The 23,136-nt window shown below is 26.5% G+C and overlaps 2 protein-coding genes across 5 annotated transcripts in view; one reads left to right on the top strand and one right to left on the bottom strand.

Annotated features, from left to right (window-relative positions):
• Positions 1–15,525, bottom strand: part of LOC129981056 (cytochrome P450 4V2-like) — a 34,593-nt gene extending 19,068 nt beyond the window's left edge. For 2 of the 4 annotated variants that reach the window (XM_056091688.1, XM_056091714.1), the window contains exons 1-2: positions 3,831–4,140; positions 52–161 (exon numbers count right to left, since the gene is read on the bottom strand). In XM_056091688.1, the coding sequence (XP_055947663.1) occupies positions 52–161; positions 3,831–4,080 (360 nt within the window). In that variant the 5' untranslated portion in view covers positions 4,081–4,140. Of the gene's footprint in view, positions 1–51; positions 162–3,830; positions 4,141–7,521; positions 7,609–15,467 lie in introns of those variants that run through there. The other 2 variants (XM_056091697.1, XM_056091706.1) reach the window with 2 other exon arrangements.
• The window catches only part of LOC129973481 (sodium/hydrogen exchanger 9B2-like), a 64,403-nt gene that overhangs the window by 22,602 nt on the left and 18,665 nt on the right, over positions 1–23,136 (top strand). Inside the window, exons 2-5 of the mRNA XM_056087502.1 lie at positions 17,288–17,359; positions 17,978–18,217; positions 20,693–20,780; positions 21,410–21,592. Coding sequence (XP_055943477.1) covers positions 17,288–17,359; positions 17,978–18,217; positions 20,693–20,780; positions 21,410–21,592 — 583 coding nt within the window. The remainder of the gene's footprint in view (positions 1–17,287; positions 17,360–17,977; positions 18,218–20,692; positions 20,781–21,409; positions 21,593–23,136) is intronic.

Here is a 23,136-nt window from a genome sequence, read left to right as displayed (position 1 = left end):
TTGTTTACATATGCGTCTTTGGCAGTATAATAAACATGAAAATGAACTTACTTCGACAACATCAGCTTTGAAAATTGTAATTTCATGAAACAAATACCATGTAGATGATAATCCCTCATGAGAAAATAAGTGATGATGACCACACATGACCTCGAAATCGCCTGAAATTCAGGAATTTTTTTTAATAAATTTATAGTAATAGTTATCATTTTATATTTATAGACATTCTATATTTATATTACATTCATATTTATAGAGAGTTATAATATTAAAATCCTGTGGGAAAAAAACGAATTATAAAAAATGAGTTTAAAGTATATATTTTTACCTTCTAAGAATGTTGTTCTTATCAAAATAAGAAAGATAATTTTGTAATGTATAATTTACATAACTTACTCCAAAATTATTGAAAGAATACGTTAAAAATTTTTTTTAATATTTAGAAATTTAATTAAAATTTTGAAAATTTCTTTCTTAATTAGCACCTACTAGTCAAAACGCAAGTATTTGGAGTATAACTGTTATGCAAATTTGTTAGATCCTCTGTCTGCCAAGTACAATATTCTGAAAGATTTTCATCATTAGTATATTACAAATTGCTGATAGCTCCAAAGGCTATTAATATCAAATTAAAATAAAGTTTCGGATATTTGCAAAGTCCTGAAATGTAGATGAAAAAAAATTGAAACAAAAAAAGCTTCAACTAAAGTATGATCTTAAAATGTAAAAGGAAATTTGATTTAAGAAAATGTCGTAAAATGAAAGTATCTTTTCTTCGACTCTAAAACATCAGAAAATTGCTGCTGGAAAAGTCAGTATTATTAAGTTACATAAAAATGTTTGGATAAATATCGTCTAGCTGATTTCTTTTCTAAAGAAAATTAAAATATATTATTTGAAAAATTAAAAATCCATATTTTGTTTCGAATCATGAAAGAGTTTTTAATTGTAATTTTTTCGTTTTATGGCTTTATAACGCAATTGAAATAAAAGGATAATTTTTATAAAATTGATTTACTTTGCAGTTAACAAAAAATCTACTATGTAACGTCATAGCTTAAGAATGTTGGTGATTTGATTCGTACTTGATTGAATTCTGACTATCTAAATTCAACGATTTTTTACAGAAATAATACTGTACTAAATACATTGTCATACTAAAAAACGTCGAATTATTTGAAATATGTAACAGCTTTAATTAAAATTCAACTGAAAATTTAGTATTTAGTTTTAGTCGCTCGGAAGCGATTAAAACATTCATATTGATTGCTCATTATTCAGATGGCATAAAAATATCTTCGAGATTTTTCTTCAGAATTAAAAATTTTAGTCTGGATGCAATAAATGAAATTTTATCAATAATGTACTTTGCAGTTAGCTCGATAAGAGTTTATGATCTGTTTTAATACTTTTTTATTTACGTTCACAGAAGTTTTGACCCTTATCTTTACATAAAAGTTGACATATTATATAAACACCATTGTGATTTTTATCATTCCAAAAATTTTGAGGAAATATAAATAACAAATTGATGACCTCATGATGAATGTAGTGATATCATTTTTCAACTATAGCAGTTTTAAATTATCAGTGATAATGTGTGCGAATTTCTTTTTTTATTGAAAAGCAATGATTCTTAAGTAATTTGGCGGTTTAAGGCATTTTTTTTTCATTGCTTTTTATAATTTTTAACTTATTTTTAAAGTACGGAATTCATAAAGCAATTACAAATGCATAGTACTTTCATAACACCACATTGATGGGATAATCTTCTTTTAAAGAACTCCAACTTTTAAATGGGGCTCAGTACACAAAATTTTTTTCCACAATTTCCAACTTATTTTTCAAATTTTGTGATAGATAGATGTTAACTGGGCAGAAATTTAAATTTCTGAAATATTTTGCCGATTCAAAAGTTATAAATTTAAATTTTTTAAATTTTTCAAAAATATTAACTCTTTTTTAAAATGTTTCTTCTTGTGCAATTTTCAATATTCCCCCCCCCCCAGTTTTTTTAATGGACCTCATTAAGTATGTAGCAGAATTAGGAATCGGATTTTTGATATCTATATTAGTTTCTGAGAAAAAAAAATTCTCAAAATTTTGCGAATTTTTTAGAAAATATGAGATTTTTTTCACTTTGAATATTTTTAGAAAGACTTCTAATCAAACTTTTACAATTTTTTTATCCCTAATTCTATTAAGCATGCTTTTAGGAGTGAGCAGAAAAAATTTCATATAATTACAATAAAATGTGAGTGACTTTTAACATTTTGTAGCAAACAGAATTTTGAGGAAAAGCAAACTGACATAAATAGATTTAAAATTTTCAACACAGTAAAATTATAATAAAAACCGCTCATATCAAGCAGAATTTTTCCTCAGAGCAATAATGTGGTATTTGTAAGTCATAAAATATTCAATTTCATCAATATATATTATCATATTTATTAATGACATATTTATTATAAGGATTATTAGAAAATTTTCATTTTTTAGGATAAAAATTTTTTATTAAATAATATGCAGTTCTGTTTATCAAATATCTATTAATACGCAGCAAAAATTCTAGACCATTTAATTGAAATTCAAATGAAATTAGTCATTTTCAAGATAATTATAATAACCAGTGAGAAATTCAATCGAAAAGAAAAGTGAAAACAGTAAAATTATAAGCAAAGATTTAACTATTACAGTATCAAACAGCTGTTCCGTTTTTTATTTCAATGAAAAATTAATGCGGCTTGGCTACTTTCCCAAGAAATATGTTTGATGCAAACACTGGAAGTGAACGTGGTATTAGCTATCGCATCACACAAAATAATTCCATATCTCTCTAAATACTTATCCGATTGTTTTGAAATTTTCAGATTAATAAGTCAAAGGCTCAAGGATCTTTTTTCACCCAAAAATGAAATATCGATATATTTGCCGATTTTCCGAAATTCTCAGTGTACCGAATCCTTTTAAGTTCAAGTTGTCGCAATAATTATATGCTCTTAAGCGCATGAATTGTTTAAAATTGATCTAAGAAGATTCTGAAAATGTATGTTTTTATAAATTATCAAAAAGATGTTCGTGATATAATAAAAGAAAAAAAGTTTTAAATTTTCAAAAGAAATATAAAGTATTGTTTCTATTTGTATATTATGCGTCATGATACATCACTTTACTAACAGTACTTTAAAGATACCTTCAAAACTCATGATTAAAATCGGTAGTTTTAAAATTTCGCAACCTTCAGATATATCACGCTAGCCATGTCTCTGCACATGATGATGTATCCAGTCTATAATCATATTTTTAAAGTAATATAAATCAAACATAAGCAGGAATTGTAAGTAATATAAATCAAATATAAATAGGCTTTGATACACAGCTTTGCTGCAAAAATAACTTTCATATCAAATTTTTCCGAATATTTTCATCTCTTGAGGAAACTGGTTTTCCTTAAATCAAGAAAGATTCTTTTGATGGTATAAATAATCAAAATACATCATAACTTAAAAATAATCAGCATAAAATTGCTGAAGATATTTTAGAACTAATTTCTTTTGCACTTTCACAACTTTCAAAAGCATTTATTGGCGTAGAAAAAGGAATCGCCTCTTAAAATTATTGAAATTAACCAACAGAAAATTACGAAAAAGGCTACGGATTGTACCTCAAATTATGTGACTAAATATTTCTCAGATACTTCATGAATATTAATAGGAAAAAAAAACGGGATTAATTAATAAAATTATTGAGAACTGATCAACAGAATATTATGAAAAAATAAGTGCATTACACTCCAAATTATGATACACGGAATATACAAAAGTACTCACGGACATGTGATGACACAATTCCCATCTTCTTAAATCTCTTTTTAAATCTATGAGAAAATAAAATAGTTGCGTGTCCTAGTACATGATAACATTTCAGCTTCAAACCAGGCAAACTATGCACTCTTTTTAACAAATTGAGCCAAACATTAATAAAATAACTTAACAATACAAATGAGAAAGCAATAAACAGAGCCAAATATCCAGTTGAACTTTCTAAAAAGAAAATTTTCGTCAATGAATTCCAAATCATGGTTAAATAATAGATTAGTTTTCTTTTCTCCTCGGATTTGATATTTTAAGCTTTTAGATATATTTGATACTTTTAAGAGGACTTTGTAAACAATTCGACTGCCATCTCTCTTTGATTAAGTTATCAGTTTTTATAGTGATAAGAGTCTTTGAATTTTTGTGGGGAATTGCATATTAAATTTATGTCATAGTAAAAAAATAAGTTTTCTTTTCATTTAAAAATTGTTTCTTTCTTAAGAGAAACATCCATAAATAGTAATATATATCGAACTGCAAGCAGGTAAAGTATGTGAAAGTGTATTTTTCAATTATTTGATTAAACTGCTTCCTGCTTTATTTTTAAGTGAGTTGATATTATTTTGGTGAAAACATTTTTTTTAATAATTTTTTACTATGAGAATTCAATATTTTCATTTTGGTTTTATTTTAAATGTACATAAAAATAGTGGAACTGAATATTAATCTTCGAAATAATAAAATAAAAATTTGAGAAAATACGCTTAAATTTCTTGGTAAAAAAATTAAATGTAAAAGCCCAAGACGCCGATTGAAATATTCTAAGAATATTGAAATTTTAATCCATATTTATAAAAAGAATTGATTTCAAATGAAAGCATCGAATTTTATTTTATTTTATTTTAATAGTAAAATCTTATCAATTTTTTATTATGCCTTTATTTCATGGCCATACGGTTATCAGTGCCTCATTTTTTTATTCTTTTTTGGGGGGGAGGGAGGGGAAGGACTTCTAGATTTTGATAAAAAAAAATATTTTTAATTCGCCTCAAAAAGCTTTTTTAAAATGGTTTCTTATTTATTTTAATTTCTATTCATCAGTCATTAGTGCAATTCAAAATTATAATTATCAAAAGAATAATTATAAAATATGAATTGAAATTATAAATTCTTCATTTGAAATCTTAATGAAACATATCTTGTGAAATTAAAATTATAATTAAATTTTGAAAATATTTTTTTAAAAAAACTATCTTATCAAGAACATATGTATATACAAATTATCAGAATTTCAACCCAAAAGGAATTGAATGAAATGTCAAAATTTTATCTTTACAAAAATGAAATAAATCATGAAAATAGTTATTAAGTAAAGGAGCTTAATTAAATAAATAAAGGATCCTATCGATTTATGACATTTCATTAAAATCCACAATAGCTTTAAAACTTGTACAAAGGATAATAACCTGGATCTCCATTAACACCTTAATACTGTAGAATACTTTAGGCAACATTGAAGAATACTAGGAATACTAAATACCGCATTAACAATGGAATTGTAATTGAAGAAAACACCACAATTTTTTAACCGAATTAAAATTAAAATTATTTTTAAATACTATTTTTTAACCAGAATTTTACTTAGCAATTCATTTTATTTTTAAAAAATGCACCAGTGCAATTTTTTATGTGGTAGCACAATATTGTATAGTAAGAAATATTATTTTATTAGATATATTATTTTGTTATATATGTAATTTTTTGTAATATTAATATTTTTTAATACTTATAATATGCAAATATTATTTTGTAAGCAATATTGAAAAGCTTACATTCAACAACATTGGTCAATGGTTTGTTTGATAATGGTTTAATTGAAAATATTGTATATTCTGCATGACAAAGGCGCAGCGTTTTATTTTTAATTTTAATGTATTGCACCAAAAGTTAGCTAGACGACTTTCATTCTGGCCTATCCTGACTTTAAAAACGTCTTAGATCATCTTTAATTACTCATTTCAGATAAAATAAATAATATCATATTTAAGAAAAATTGACAAGGTACAGTTATAAAAATTTTGTTTTTTAATTCTCCACTCTAACTCATAGCGCGCGTGTGTGTGTGTGTAATGCGTCAAATATACAGAAACAATTCTTTGAAATATATTATAAGGAACTACAATGTGCAATCTGTGTTTTATATATAATCCTTTTTAATGTTCATAAACAAAATAAAACCAAGAAATTTTATATAGACTCGGAAAAATAATGAATTTCTTAAATCTCTAAGCCTGGTACCCTGGATAATTTCAATGCCTCAAAGTTCGGGGTAACTTTTCATTATTGAAAGCAGGATGAAATCTTCCCCTTCCCTTCCCTTCCCTTATAAAAGTTTCAGGAGTTGGAATCCGACCACGTGGTCAATTTTCAATATTGAAAGGATAACCAGTGGTAGTCATTTGCAGTTTAAAGCAATCGGATTTTAAACACTAATCAAAGCAACGCAATTCTTTTTATCTTGACTTTATACTCATTGCCATGCAATAAACCATAGCTATAGGAAAATATTAATTGAAACAACATTGATATTCTCCTAAATATTTTGCTCACGAGTGTATTTGTTCATGCTTTAAAAAATATCATTTTAATGATTGAGGTGATCCAACCAGCTCTATTCCGGAAAAATGGGTTATCCGTACTCAAATTAAATTGGAATGAAATATTTTCGGTTTCCTCAGAATATGTGCACAATATTGAAACATTTAAGAAAGAGCACTTATATATTTATCAAATAATTGATCAACCAATTAAGCATTTTAAGGCTGTTCTTGAAATGAAAGGTAATGGTCAAACTGTTTTTTACAAAGCCATTACATGACCTTTTACAAGCATATCAACAGATTAAATTGGATGTTAACTCTTAATACTGTGATGAGTTTAGTTCGCCCGAATAGATTTATGCATAGTATATCTGCAGCGGTAACTATTTTTTCTATCATTCATGGAGCAAATATTACAAGGTATACCAAGAAATATAGATGATATATGGATCGCATCGGTATCTTAAGCAGAACATCTTTCCACGATAAAGACAGTAATGTCAAGATTACAAAAATATAATGAAAAATTAAATGTAAAGAAGTCCTTTTTTAAAAGAAGTGTTGAATTTTTAGGGCTTTTAATTGTTAAAGGTAGTATTCATCCCATTTAAGAGAAACTATAGGCAATTATAAAGATCAATACTTCAGCTGAATAAGTTTTACGATAATTGAATATTTCTCCAAATTCACAAGGAAATTCATCTAATTTATTGTCTTCTGTATATAACCTTCTGAACAAAAATGTTTCCTGGGTATGATTTAAAGCATGCTAAAAAGTATAAGAAAGTACTGCAAATTTGAATGCCGATTCTCTTGCTAAATTGTTCAATGAAGACCTAAACAAAGATTTGTACCCATCGGATATTTATAAGATTTTCTATTTGTAAGAATTATCTCTGAAGACGTTGCTATTACATTTAGAACTTCTCAAATTTTGGGAATTAAATATATTCAGAATGTTTTTCAACCCAAAATTGAGAATCGTGATCTTTTACCATTTTTCTAAAGAAAAGATGAACTATATAGTTCATGATAGAAATTGGTTATTATGGAGGATGAGAATATAACAATTCTTAAAATATACCGAAAACATTTACTTAAATTACATCATGATATTCACCTTGGAATTGTAAAGATGAAAACTGTTGCTTAAAGTAATTTCTGAAGTCCTAATTTAAACCAAGATATAGAACATATATTTACTAATTGCAAAACTTGTCAGAATGTTGATATTAGGTGCGCAAAGTACTCGCACTCAGTTTAAATATTTATTCATTAATTAGGTTGCGTGATTTTTAAAATAATTCAACAAAATTTTCAGCATCTACCGGATATTTATTCAACTTGCGACATCTCACAAATCAGTACAGCAACTCAAGTGGTTCAAAAAAAAGCCACGTTTTTTCACAAGTACTGTTTGATTTACAGTTAACATTGACACACAGTTAAAAAGATATAAAAATAAAAATACAAAAACTGAAATATAAATTATGAAAATCATTCTAAAAATTAACAATAATTAATTGCTTTTAAATAAAATAAATGTAACATTGGTTACTTTATGGAATAGAATTTATGTAATTTCGTTATGACCATGTCAAACACGATTCAGCCGATTTGCCGAAAACAGTTTGACAGGTGCAGCCATCTAGTGGCCAAAATAACAATTACTTTTGTCCTAACATAGCCAAATCTCCACCGGTTACACCAATAAAATCATGGGTATGACCCAAGACTCCGTAAAACCGTATTAGTTTAGATTTCGTAATGAAAAACCAAACTGATTATTTGATAGTAGAGGATAGCTATTCTAAATGGTTATAAGTGGCAAAAATGACATCTTCATCAACAGTAACTACAACTGATGTTAAAAGCAATGGTTGATAGGTATGGTGTACCACTTGAAGTTGATTCTGACAATGGACCCCGGTTCATTTCCAAGGAATTCAGAAGCTTTCTGAAATCCTTGGGTGTTTTACAGACTCTTACTCTAACATATTATCCTCAATCGAATGGGCAAGCGGAACATACCATTAAGATTCTTAAAAATTCACTAAGATACAATTAGATTCTAATTATAGCACTACCGTAATGACCAAGGTGAATAGAGTTTTGCTTTGGTTCAAATATTCACCAAATTTTACAAATGGTTGATCTCCAAGAAAGCTGTAATTCAAGCGTTTTGTTAAATCTGTCTTGGGGTTATTACATCCATACAGCATAAGGCACATATAAAAAAATCAGTGCATTTCAAAGCTCATACTAATAACAAGATCTATCATGTGATCAAAATAGTTGGGTAAACTCCCACAAAGCTCTTCTGAAAAAATTGATTCATGATAAATGAATTCATCCAAAAGATTACAGCATTTGGTTGTTTGAAATTTAAAAAAAAAAGATATCTTGCTCATATAGATAAGATCTATCCATCCAGCATTTTAAACCCAAAATGTTTAATTCCTTAGTATTTTCATGTCGCATCTGAAGAAATCTAGGCTTTTAATCAGCGGATATCTATCCATATCTCTGATAATAGATTCCCAACATGTTGATCCGACTTTTGAAATTCAACAATTTGCTAATCTTCCTACTGAATGTATTCCTATTTCAAACATCCCAAATGAAGACATTCCTGTTATTGATGTCCCAATGAGACGTTATGCATCACTAGCCAGAAAGAATTTTAATAGACTTAATCTATAATAACCTGTAAATTACAATGACGACTTTGATTTCTTATAAAAGAAAAGAATGCAATTCAACTAATATCTATTATGTAATAATAATTTGGCAATATGATTTTAACGTACACGCATGTCCATAAATTAAGGATAATACAGAGTCACGCGGAAATTGAACTCTAAAATGCATATATCACCCGTAAAATGACTACACACATCTTCAAAAATCATATGCAAATTGCAGGAAGCCACCAGATGACACCAACAGTACGTCACAATGACGAGAGTGTAAGAGAGTGAGGAGTATAAGGAATACAGGCAAAGAAGTAAAATTGTTCGCAAGCGCTTTATAAGCCTTTCAGTGCAATAACCGCATAGTTATGACACAAAGAAGCATTTGGATGATTTTTACGTGGTAGAATTATCGGCCGTCTGGAATGTAGGCGTACCCAGTTGGAAGCATCCGAGGAACTTGGAATCGCCCAGAGTGTCATTTCCAGGCTTTTGCAACGATTCAAAGATGATGGTTATGTGAGTAGACGTTACAGCTCAGGTCGCCCCCAAGTTACAACGGAGCACAGCATCAGACCTCTCTCGTCAGCTCTCTTCAGTCACTAATAGGACAGTTTCAAGGCAGACCGTGTACAAACGCTTAGGGAAGATTGATATATATGCTCGTAGGCTTGTCTGATGTGTTCCACTTACTGCAACTCACTGACATCTGCTGTTAGCCTGGAATAGAGAGCATGAATTGTGTACATCGCAACAGTTGGCTTGTCTTATGTTTTCCGACGAGTCCAAGTTTAACTTGCAGTCTGATTCTCGTCGGACTTTCATATGGAGAGCACCAGATACCCGTTACCACCAAGAGAATATCATTGAACGACACCGTTACGGTGGTGCAGGATTGCTCGTTTAGGGAGGAATTATTCTGGGTTCCAGAACTGACCTGTATGCTCAAATTGGAACCATGACAGGCTAAATCTATCGGGACGTCATTCTGGAACAACATGTAAGTTTGTTTCGTGGCGCCATGGGCGCAGAATTCATGTTTATGGATGACAACGCCCGTCCTCATCATGCAAACATCGTAAATGAATGCCTTCGATCGGAGGATATCACCCGTACGGACTGGCCAGCATTCTCACCGGACTTGAATCCAATAGAGCATGTATGGGACATGCTTGGCCAACGAGTTGCAGCCCGACAACCACCTTCTACGTGTCTACCGGAACTTTGGAGATCATTGCTTGATAAGTGGTGTAATATTCCCCAAGATCAGATCGATAATTTGATACTCAGTATGCCTAGGCGTTATGCGGACTGTATTGCATCGATTGGGAGACATACTATGTATTAACCATCATACCAACCATGTAATATTTGTTTTTTGTAAATAGGGTTTTTTTCTTTTTGTAATTTGCTCCAGGGAGCAAAAAAATCGGAATTTTTATTAATGATGTCAAACATATAGAATCTTTTTTTTTTTTTTTTTTTGCTCTTTATCTTTTTTTAATAAATAGGCTTTACAAATAAGTCACATTTGTTTTATTTCTGACTCTTTCTTTTCCTGAACTTTCATATCCTTAAATTATTAGCATGAGTGTATTATAAAAATCATTTTCTATATTCAACTCAATATAGAAAAAAAAGCAACAAATTAATTCGAATTTAAAATTTTAGTCAGTATTATGTGTGACGAGTGGCTAGATGGAGCGGTGCACCTTTCAAGTCCAAAATGTTATTAGCCAATCAGCATTCAGAGTCAAACTGCCATCTGTTGACTCATTTCAGAACTAAAAAAGAGTTAATTGGAGAATATGCTGCAATACATCTGTCTGAAACCCACGCTGCTCACACTTACAACAAAAGCGTATAACTTGCATAATCAAAAACATTATGCATTAAAAAATAGTTCAAATTTAACTAAAATACTTTAAAAAATAATCATATGGATTATCAATTAATCCAAATCTGTATTTAACATTTTTTTTTATTATAATTATTTTTGCATTTTTTAAAAATCCTGACTTTATAACTTTCATATTCAATTTATAAAATGTCCATTCTCCAGATTTTTAAAATAATAAAAGACATTAAAGTGAAAATTGCACATTTGATTTTTATTTATTGTTTTCAATTCATATTGTTATTTTAAATTTATATTTTACTTATATTGTTAAAAATTAATCATTATTACTTTAAATTTATTTTAATGCTTGCTTTCTCTATTCAACTATAAAATAACATGATAAAAATGTAAGTAACAGATTTTTCTTCAGAATACTTTTACAAACTTTTTTAAATGTCACAGACATTGGTATTATTATATCTTAATATAAATGTTTAAAACAGTATATATAGTTACACAAATTTTTTTCTCAGATACTCTATTTGATGAAATAAACCAAAACAAATCAATTGTTTGAAAAATACCATTCATAAATTTACGAAAATTATGCATTCTGTACTTTAAAATATGAAATCAATAACGGTAAAACATGATAATACATATATCATATGTTTAATTTTTATGCCATTTATAATTATTTGGAAACTGAATGAATTGTGTTTTGAAACAGAAAGAAGTGTACAGAGCAGTTTAATTCAAAACCTAAAACATTAAAAATAAAACTACGTTTACTTTTCGAAAATCTTTAAAATACTGACCAAAATTTATATATATATTTGCTTGTATATAGGATACAATTGTAATAACCAGAATAAAAACTGGTTAGAATGGGTTTTAGGCTATCCACAATCTGTATATTATATTCCACAAGAATGTTAAGAATCGGAAATTAAATTTAGAAGGCCTATTCCAGTTAATGTCTAGGTCTCCTGGAAGTCTATATAAAAATTTCTGTGCTTTGTCTATATAAGTGCACTTTTTTGCATAACAAAATAATCTTAAAAGTAAACTCAAGACGTTGTAAATTAGTTACTAAAGGACATTAAACTATAAATTAGCGTTTTTCTCTTAACAACTCTATTCAGTTATAAAACGGGAATTATTACCGATATAAATAATATTGTTTTGAAATATTAGCTTAAGAATCTTTTAAATGTTATAGAAAAACTAATTTAGAAGCTAAATATGTCAATCTATAATTTGAAAATTGTTATTAAATAAGATAATTAATGTTACCACAGTTAAATTCATTGTGTACTGAAAAATAATTTCTTTAATCAAGCCATATATATTTCGGTTTTAAAGATTTGAATGAATATGTTAACTAACTGGTTTCTATATTTATAATATCATTAAAAATTCCTTCCAAGTAAAAAAAGAATTATTACTTTAATTGGAAGAAATGTTACATCCTTCTTTCTTTTGTAAAATAAGTAGAACCTAGCATTTCAATATAAAACAAAATTAAAAAAGTATTCAAATAAAAATAGCACCTAAAATTATGTGTTCAAGCGCAATTAATTTGCAATAAAATTAAATGTTGAGTGTAAAGCATTGTAACATTATTTATTTTGATTGTGCGGAAATATATAGATGCTTTTATGACTCATTTACAGAATTGGTGAATAATAAATTTTTATAGTATAAGATTTAAACTAGAATGTTAAAGAGTCATTAGTAAGAGAACTGAAGTAACTTATGGAATTAAGAATCAATAAATTCTGGTAAATGAAAAAAAAAAAAAATATTTATTTTACTTCGAAGCACTAATCTAACAAAGTATTTCTAATATATAAAATAATTTCTAACCTAATTCTACTAATGCCAGTTTGACTCTAAATGCTGATTGGCTAGTAACATTTTGGGTGTATAAGGTGACCGCTCTATTTAGCCGCTCTCTTATATTTGCACGAACAAAATAAAATTTATTCCTAACTTATCTTTGAAAGTATTTTCTCAGTATTGGATGTATTGATGTCATAATGTATATCAGTATTATATATTATAGTTTAATATGGTTTAGAATATTAAAACAGTATAAAACGTAAGACGTTACTTATATTGATCTATATTAGATACAATATTGAAAAATATAGTTTTTCAGGCATCCATCAAAATAGTTCCCAATATTATAAACATTCCTAAAATTAATTATAACTACCTATCCCCGACAGAAAAAAGATATTTCTCTTTTGCAGCGTGATTCCTGAATATTATTTAACTTACATTTGCTATATTTCGGTTTTCCACTTGCCTCCAAATTCGATTCTAGGATTAACTAATTTGCAAGAGGCGTATTATTTAATGAGCCAGGGAGATCTTGTGACGCAAATCTCGATTTGGGTAATTCAGCGTTTGAATCTCTAGGGATATCGTACACTTCTCTATCTAATTTTGGATCGTCCTATTAAATTAATTATTTTAAAATTTCGATTTCAGAATGTGATTTGTAATCACAGAACAAATGATTTGACTAAGATTAAGACCTGTAACTTAGATTATTAGTTACTGGTAAAATTAGAAAAATCATGGAAATGAGGTTCAGTTTTTCAATGGAAAGTATATATTTTTTTATTTTTCTGGCAGTATTTACCGTTTTCTAGCTTATAAAAATTAAAAGTTCAATATTAAGAAATTTATATTTTCTGTAAAACAAGGTCTAATGGTCTTTGATTGTTTGTTTAATCATAATAATTTTGAAATGTTCTATTTAAAGCAAAAATTTGATGATCAATCTTTCAAAAGCAATTTTTTAATACCTAATAAATTATCTTCCTTCTTCTGGTTTTCTATACTTACATTTATATTATTAATCATGAAATAAATTAATTTCATTTTCTATTGTTAATTTACTTTACCTTAAATAAACAAATCGCTGAAAAATAAGATATCAAAAATATATCTATGTTGTATGGTTACTTAAAATAAAAATTTGAAAACTTATTATCAAGTCATTAAATACTTAATTCGCAGTAGTAATGTTAATCTACAATAAATAAACAATAATAATACAATTAATAAACTCTACATTAATCAGTGTTGATTAATGTAGAGTTTTTAATATGGATTTAGCATTTTTCAACATCATTTAATGTAAGATAGAGATGAATATTTTACGAACGGTTATTATGTAATCAATATCAATAAGTCACAAGTACTAGTGATCAATACTTTTCAAAGAGGGGTGTGATTCAAATCCTTGATACGATCTTACTGGTGATATTCTGATTATAGGTCCTGGATCACGTAGAAAGTAACAATCGATACGATCTGTCCAATGGAAGTCCTCGAACAAGAGTTCAATCATGCATAGGGAAAGTCCCTTATCCACTGAAGTGAACGGACCGGTTATTCTTGGAATTATCGTATCACTGAATTGCATATCACTGAAAATTATCGGAGCGGTGATTTCACTGGAGAGTGTGAAGTCACCGCTCCACTTCAAGGGAGTGACCTTGACTCTCTAATATTTGCATTTGACGATGCACTATTCCATAAAGATAATTTTTAATTGCTTGTGACATGACTGTGATTGCATATATTCTGTTTAGTGCTGGCGCTATCTATTGGTGGAATAGTAAACTAACATTTTAAAGAAATGACATATATATATTTAATTCAAATTTTTCAGAAAATGGTTTAGTCCAATAAAGAAATTAAATAAATAGTTTTGAAAAAAAATCAAATTTAACAAGTAAGCTGAAATAGATAAATTAATTCAATCACACGTTAAATTAAGTATTAATTACAATTAATAAATTTTATATTTAATACTAATTAATAATTTTTTAATTAATAATATGATTGAAATAACAGATATTTGGATCACATATTTAAAAATAACAATAGCAAAATTATTTGTTATTAAAAAAATCATGGATTATGCATCTCTAATGTAAAATTTCAATATTGTTTTCACAATACTATACAACATTCGTCTTTTAATGAAAAAAATGTGCCATTTAATATTTTGAAATACAATATCGAATTAAATGAATTATTAAGCAAAAACTAACAATTTTGTACGAAAATATTATTGCATCAATATTTCTAAAAATGTCAGTATCTTTTGAATATTTTCACATTACACATTGTTCGATACTCACAATATTCATTTACACACTGTTCGATACTCACAATACTGTTTTATCATCAAATATTATGCAAAAGGATTTCGCTGCTGAAGGAAAAATTTATATAATAAATTAGTTGAAATGGATATCCAGTCTTCCATGTAAATGTCCAGAAAAATAAAGGACTTCAGATATTTAAAATAAGAAGGGAAAAAAAAGGAATTTACAAATACAAAATGAGCTGCAAGAATGATAGTTATTAAAATTAGGAGCTATAAGCCTGATAGGAAACAAGTCAATAAAGGCCTTTAAATATTATAGTAAGAATTTAAAATTGAAAAATCTTCCATAAAAGAAGTAGAGAAACTATATAGAAATCAACTTACTTAGCAGTGCAGAATCCTATTATGTCTTTTTTGCCAAACTAAAAAAATCGCGGTTGCTTTTATCGTTCCATAATAATATTTGGTGCAAATTCAATAACAAATATTTGTTTTTAAAATAAAAAAAAAGTAAACATACATACATACACGTATATTCTTTTCAAAAATTAAAATTCAACAACAACGAATTCATTCTTCCCATTTACCAGAAATGACGAAATGTTCCATTTTAGAAGAATTGTCCCATAACTTTAATCGTTTGGTTAAGTTTTAAACTCAACAAACATTAGTTTCTAGAATGAGGTTTTGATTTTAAGCAAACGTTGAAAGTTACAGAAATAGGAACATCAAAATAGATATTTTCAATGTAATTTTATGCCAAATTAATACAAATCCTTCGAATGGAAATGTTGACATTACCGGAAATCAATCTTAGGCACGAAAATTCTGCATCTATCCAAATAAAATTTGCAAAAATAATAATAAACCCCTTTCTTTCTTATTTTTACATAATAAGACTATTTTAAAATTTAGAGAGGGATTGAAATAGTAAGCATTTGATGCAGATATTTAAAAGCAACAATGACAAAAAGAGTATCCTAGGATTATACATTTCTTTAAATATTCAAACATAGTTCGAACCTATTTTAGTCATTGTGCGAATGAGCGTCCTGTTTAGGAAACAAAGTTACGATTTAAGTAATTGTAATCGTTTTAGCAAAAAAAAAACGACAGTTACTCGGATCGAAAGATGCTTATGAATGAATGATGAGGAAGATGAATTTTTGCGCATCTAGTGGGTTTGTAGCCATGGTAACAGCTTGGTTTGTAGAGCAAAGAAAGCGCGGAACGAACAGATTATTATCTGACTTGGTAATTTGTTTGGATCTGGATCAATCTAATTTTCTGACAGTGAGAAACAATTATCTTTTATAAAAATATATTTTCTCAAGTGATATTTTATTTGAAAATATTACTACATTGAATTATATTTTTAATTTATATTTTAACAAATTTATAGTAATGTCTTTCATGCATAGTCAATAATAACTAATAGTGTTTTATTCCTTTATTCAAGTTTGCTAAAACTTTTCAGATTTACTTGAATGATATGTTTAATCATATTTATTATTATAAAGTGATTTTTTCATTCTGTTATTTGAAACTTTTCTATGTTTATAGTTTTAATTTTGAATAATATTGGTCATAAAGAATGCAATGCATTTTTATTTTATAGTCTACTTATGCTATTCAAAAATTAGTTTCAGGTTTTATATAAAGTTTCCTTTAATTTTATGGAAATAACAATAAGAAAATAAAATTGGAATAATAAATATAAATTTATTATAATTTCAATATCTTAAATGTTTTATTCATTTGTCTTGTTTTCTAAGCTGGTTGATCAATTTTTTGCACCTAATGAAAGTTTTTTTTTTTTTTTTGATAATTTGGATTTTTTTTTTAAATTTGTGAAATAACCACAAACTGACTACTCCAATCTGCCATTAAGGCATATGGAAAAATCTGAATGACTGTACTGCAATGACAGTATTGGTGAGAACTAATGTTGAGTCTTTACAGCCATCAATGGCTGTGGTAAAACCTCTCTCATTGGAGGCATATTCTGTTATCAATAGGAGGTAGCCAGTTTCATACCATTTTGGGTACTTTGTGGGGAGAACCAATCACCATACCAGAAGCATCTCATTCTCATGTCTGAGGTGCCTTCCTTTAGGAGCTCATTTGTAAAATAGAAAATAATCATTAAATATCCTTCAAAAAATAGAAAAGTAAAATTTTTTTTTATTGCTTTGCTTTTATAGACCAATTCATGGAAATATCAACGTTACAAAGTAATGAATACTTTCCTGGCGAACTCTATTCTGAAATTGAAGGTAATATAAAAGTTTAGTTATTTATAACAAAATTTTGTCTAGTTTTTTTTTCTTGCTATAGAATTATTATTATTATTTCTAATAATTGGGAATAATTCTTTACATGTTAATCTATTTCTTAATTTATGTAAATTTTTTTTAATACTATCATTAAGTATGGAAATAATCTGCAGAATTTTCTTAAACAAAGGTCTTAAATTTATTTCTATAAATATATTCTGCAGAATATCTTATGTAATTATAATTTAAAAATTAATTATTTGATAAATATATTTAAATAAAAACTAAATTTTATTTATCTTTATTAATTTTTTTACAGAAAATATTCTTTAAAATTGATTAATTTTTTCCTTTAAATAAACTAGGTCATAAGTAATTATTGTTTTTATAAAAGGAAGAAGGAAATAACTGAATGAAAATTTCTCACTGTGCTTATTAAATGAAAAATTAAATCAGAATAACCAAGTAATTAAATATGAACTTTCCTGTTTCATTATAAGACATTGTTAACAATATTAGACATTATAATTTGTGTATAAAAAGTATTCACAGTAATAAAATATTATTAATCAATATTTTTATATCATATTTAATGTGTTTTTTTTTCTGTCCCTTTAGATTCAGAAAAACCCAAAAGATGGTACCACCATGTACTGGAGTTTATTTTACCCTCAAGAAACTATATTAATTTATACATTACTCGATTGTTTGTTGTGTTTTTCTTCTTCCTTTTTATTTTTGGAATGCTTGGTAAACAGGTTTTACCTGGATCTGAAATATTTGGATTGCTGTTTATGGCCATTTTAGCTGTGATTGGTGGAAAGATCCTTAAATTTATGAAATTACCTCCATTAATTGGTAAACTTTGATGCATTTTCTAAGCTGAAAAACTATTTGTTTTTTGCCCATCATTTGTCTTTGTATTATAATTTACTTAAAGGACTGAGGTTAAATTGATTGTAGTAATGCTATGAGAATTTAACTACCATTTAATATATTTTTTATAGTTAAAAATATATATTTCAATTTGAATGTATTTGGCTGTACAAGAATGAATTAATTGATTCATTTATTGTGCAGTCATTTATGATGTTCTAAATAATTTTAGCAAAATCTAGATTTTGCATTTTTTTTCTATAATCTTATTTGCCCCTATTGAGAATGCTTCAAAATATTATATTATTGAAATACTGAATTGCATTCAAAATATCAAAGAACATAGAAGTATTGCTTAATATCGTTTATTAATATGGATGAATGATTTTTTAATCTGATGTTATATCTCTTTCCCATAATTGAATAAAAATTCGGTTTTTCATAAACAGTATCCAGATTTCATTTTACGACTTAGTTTTTTTTTAAATACATAATATACAAATTTTTTCATATTTACCATAATCAAATTAGCTGCTAAGTTTTAAAATAATTTTTAAATACAGACATATCAATAAAAAAAAAGACTTTATGATTTTTAAAGTTTTTTTTTTTTTTTTTTTTTTTTTTTTTTTTTTTTGTGTGTGTGTGTGTGTGTGTGTAAAAAATAAAAGTGATTATGCTCTTCATTACTTGTTTTGAATCTTAAATTCTTCACATGTAATCTAATTTAGACATAACTATTTTATTATATTTGTAATTCTGCATTCTGTATTAGTTTTTAAAAATAGTAGCAAAAACTAGTATAGTATAAAAACTAGACAGCAAAATTGTTAGATTATTTTTTAATGGTGTTTGCTGTTGAGAATGATGTGTAGATATAAAATCAATATTAAGAAATCTTACTGTATAACATTGAAAAATTTGTATCTTAAAAGTCCTGGATTTTTTCCCCCTTGGTTTCTAAAAATGGTACAAATGACATTAGCTTTTTTTTTGTGTGTGTGTGTGTTTTCTTATTATTATGCTAAACATTTTGTATATCTCTCAGTAATGATATGTTGTAACTTGAAAAACTTTTTATTCATTGAAAAAACAAATTTTGCTTAAGAAAATAGAATATATTGTTTATTAGTTTGGAATGCTATTGTCTTTTCAAAACAATTACTTACTGATGAATTATTAAATAAGAAAAAATTATATGCTATTGAGTTTATTTGTTTTTCAAAAAATTCTTTTCTAAATATTCTTTTCATGGAGATTTCTGAATTTTTTTTTATCTTGATATATGTGTGTAATAATTTCAATTAAAATAATTTACTTAAACTTTAAAAATAATTTTCTAATCAGTTGAACTTTCGTTTTACTGCAGCTTTAATTTCTGAGTTGCATGTGCTATTAATTTTTACACAGTATTAAAATGCTGAGTTGACAGATTCTTTCTTGAAACTATATAAAATACAAATATATTCTCACATTTTTCCTTTCTTGCTTTTTGCCATTTTATTTAATAAGCTGTATTGCGCTTTGAAGTTCCATGTAAAATTATATATATATATACACACATCCTGATCCAAATCCTACTTTTTTTTATTAAATTATTTCTAAGATACACTCTAAAAAATTGCTGATTCCTTTGTTTCCTATGCCATGAGAAAAGAGATAAAAGTCCTTTATATCTATACATCCCTTTTAAAGCCTATTCATGTGAAAGGAATCCCTATCAGACTCTCATAGTAAAATCACTCAGGGAAAAAATTATTTTCAGTTTGTTCTAATGTTGCAATGTAAACAGTTGTGTCTCTTTATCATTATTCTCCTTTCCCTATACAAAAAATTTATGCCTCCTGTTCTTGAGTGTATTTGAAGTTAGTGCGTTCAGAATTTGTGTTCCTTTTAGCCATGCATCTGTAAAATTATATATATATATATATATATATATATATATATATATATATATATATATATATATATTGTGGATGTTCAGAAAATCCTTTATTCAAAATGGTGTCTCATTTAGTAGGGAAGCAATGTGTACCTATAGTAAAATAACTATGTTGAATTTATTGAGAAAAATTATAGTGCTCCTAGCAGCAACATAAAAAAAAAGACATAAAAGAGATTGGAAACACAGGAAAAGGTTTCATGGAGTTATCTGTAAAATTAATGTATCTTTCTGATTAAAATTACAAACTTTCTGTTAAAAAATCATCCTAAGATTGAAAAATATATCCTCAGGTTACTGTACCCCCTTGCCTTATGCATTTTGCAAATTTTCAGTATTATTATTTTTTTATTAGCTTTTTAAATTTCACTTTGTTGCCACTTAACTCACAAAAACTGCATGATATTGCTAGATAGTATATTTTTTTGCTGTTTTGAAATTAAAGGATTGCTGATCACCTTGTATATATGTGTGTGTGAGCATACACTTGAATGCAATACTGATTTTTTTTTCAGGTATGATGATTGTTGGATTTCTGTATCGAAATATGAAATTCAATCCTTATTTTGATGATATTTCTTGGAAAACGATTGCATCTGTCAGGTAAGTGGATGATTTAAATTCTAATTCGTCCTTCATTTTAATTCTTCTTTTTATGTGAAACTTGCAATATGTTACTATAAAATTTTGGATTTTTAAGAATTGCTAGTTAAATCAGTATATTCACATATCTAATTGTTTTCACTTTTTAATAGTCTTATGTTTGAATTTAAATTACTTTACGCCTTTGGAGTTTAAATTCTATATTGAATAAATAATAGTTTATGAGAAAAGTTTTCTTTACGCAAAATTGTAATTTGAAACACAATGGTAGATAAACTTTTATTCAAGATGTTTAAAAGTCTTTTTAACATTTTATATCATTAGTAATTAATTTTATTCATAAAAATAATTGTTTTTTCATTCATTCTTATAAGTATTCCTAGATTCATTTACAAAACATTTATTAATGCCATTTATTTATAATAAACTAAAATATTCCATTGCAAATAAAACATTGCTGAAAGATATTTCTTAATGAAAATAAACAGTATGTACATACTTACATACATAAACACATACATATGACAAATTTAGATACGAAACTATTAGTGATTTCTTATGCCTCTTGTATCTATACAGTGCTGTAATTTTATGAGAAAAATTTTACAAAAATATTTACAATATTATAGGGAAATTGCATTAGCTTACATTTTAATGAGAGCTGGCTTAGGAATTGATGCAGAAAAACTCATGAAGCTGAAACTCCTTGTATTAAGACTGGTTCTTATTCCATGTATTTGTGAAGCTTCCTTAATGGCTGTTATATCACATTTCTTATTAGGGCTACCATGGATCTTTGCAATTATGTTGGGGTAAGAGAATGTTTATTTAAAATAGCTGCTTAGATTAAATTTTGTTTACTAACTCAAATTAAGCAAAATCATGTTTTTCTTTTAAATTAATTTATATATATATATGTCTTTTAAGATTGTGGTGGAAATATTGTGAATTTTTTTCATGACTTTTGTATATCTTATGCATTTAAAGTTTATATTTATAAAAATCTATTTATTTAGTTATTTTTCTTCTTATTATTTAATAATTTAAAAAATCGATTATTAGATTTAATAGATTAGATTAGATTTAATGAATTATTTATTTTCAATAAATGAAAATAAGTAATCTATTTATTTTCATTTTTGAAAATATCATTGTACAAAAAATAGAGAAAATACATAATTAAATAATCAAATTTTGTTTTGTTGATGTTTTCTATTCTATTCTTTATCATTTCATTTTACAGAATGTGTGTGTGTATGAGAGAGAGTGAAAAGAGAGAGAGAGTGAGAATGAGTGAGTGACATAGTACAAGCAACCAAATTTAGTACATATATATAGAGGAATATGTATCTCTTAGCATTTTTTTTTCAAAATTTCAAATTAGAATTTTATTAAATTTTTAGAATTTTTATTAAAAATTAAACAAAATTTCACCATTTTTCCCACAATAACTTCAAAATTTATTACAGTGCAAAAGGGTTTTTACATCATTTTAAAATTCAAAAAATTATCTTTTTAATGATTTTTATTAGTTTACTACATAATTTATTTTTAATTCTTAATTATTTAAAAAGATATTTTAAGCCCAATTCCTCACAATATATTTTATACAAAATAAAAGTAAAATTTATTCTGCATGAACACATTATGTTTGCATGAAAGAAAAGAAAAAGTTTTTATTAATGTGTAGCCATCCTGCTGAAAAAAGCTCTAATTAAAATTTTCAGTTGTTAATTATCACTGCAAACTAAACTAGAAAAGTTTAAGTTTTAGTACGTATCTGTATGAAATAAAATAAATGTGAAACATATTTTTTAGAAAAATAAATTCAAATTTCTGTAACAAAATATCTCTATTATCATTCAATAATTCAGTTATTTAAGGTAAACATGTTTAGTGTATTAAGACTATGCATGTTCCTCTGGTTCAACAGTTAATTTTTTTACTGTTGATAATAGAGATATACATCTAATATGAAAAATGGTCCAAATGAAGACAGTAATTATATTCTGTATTATAATTAATAGATGTTTATTGAGTTAATAAATGTTCTGATAAATTACTGGATTTCATTTTTTTATATATAAATCCTTAGTTCTATTAGTAATATTTAATAAAATATTCTTGAGATTCTTATGAAAAGATTTGAGTATGATTTGAAATATGAAAATTTGAATTTATAATGATATACAATTTTAGACTACTATTATTTTATAATGTTTTTTCAAATATTAATTATTTTTAGAAAATGTTTAAGCATAATTCCTTGTAATATATTTTACTCAAGACAAAAATAAAATTTAACCAGCACGAGCACATTATACTTACATGAAAAAAATTAGCTTTCATCAGTGTG

Source organism: Argiope bruennichi, chromosome 1, assembly GCF_947563725.1.
Source record: "Argiope bruennichi chromosome 1, qqArgBrue1.1, whole genome shotgun sequence".
NCBI classification, from domain to species: Eukaryota; Metazoa; Arthropoda; class Arachnida; order Araneae; family Araneidae; genus Argiope; species Argiope bruennichi.
This window is presented reverse-complemented; position numbering and strand designations above follow the sequence as displayed.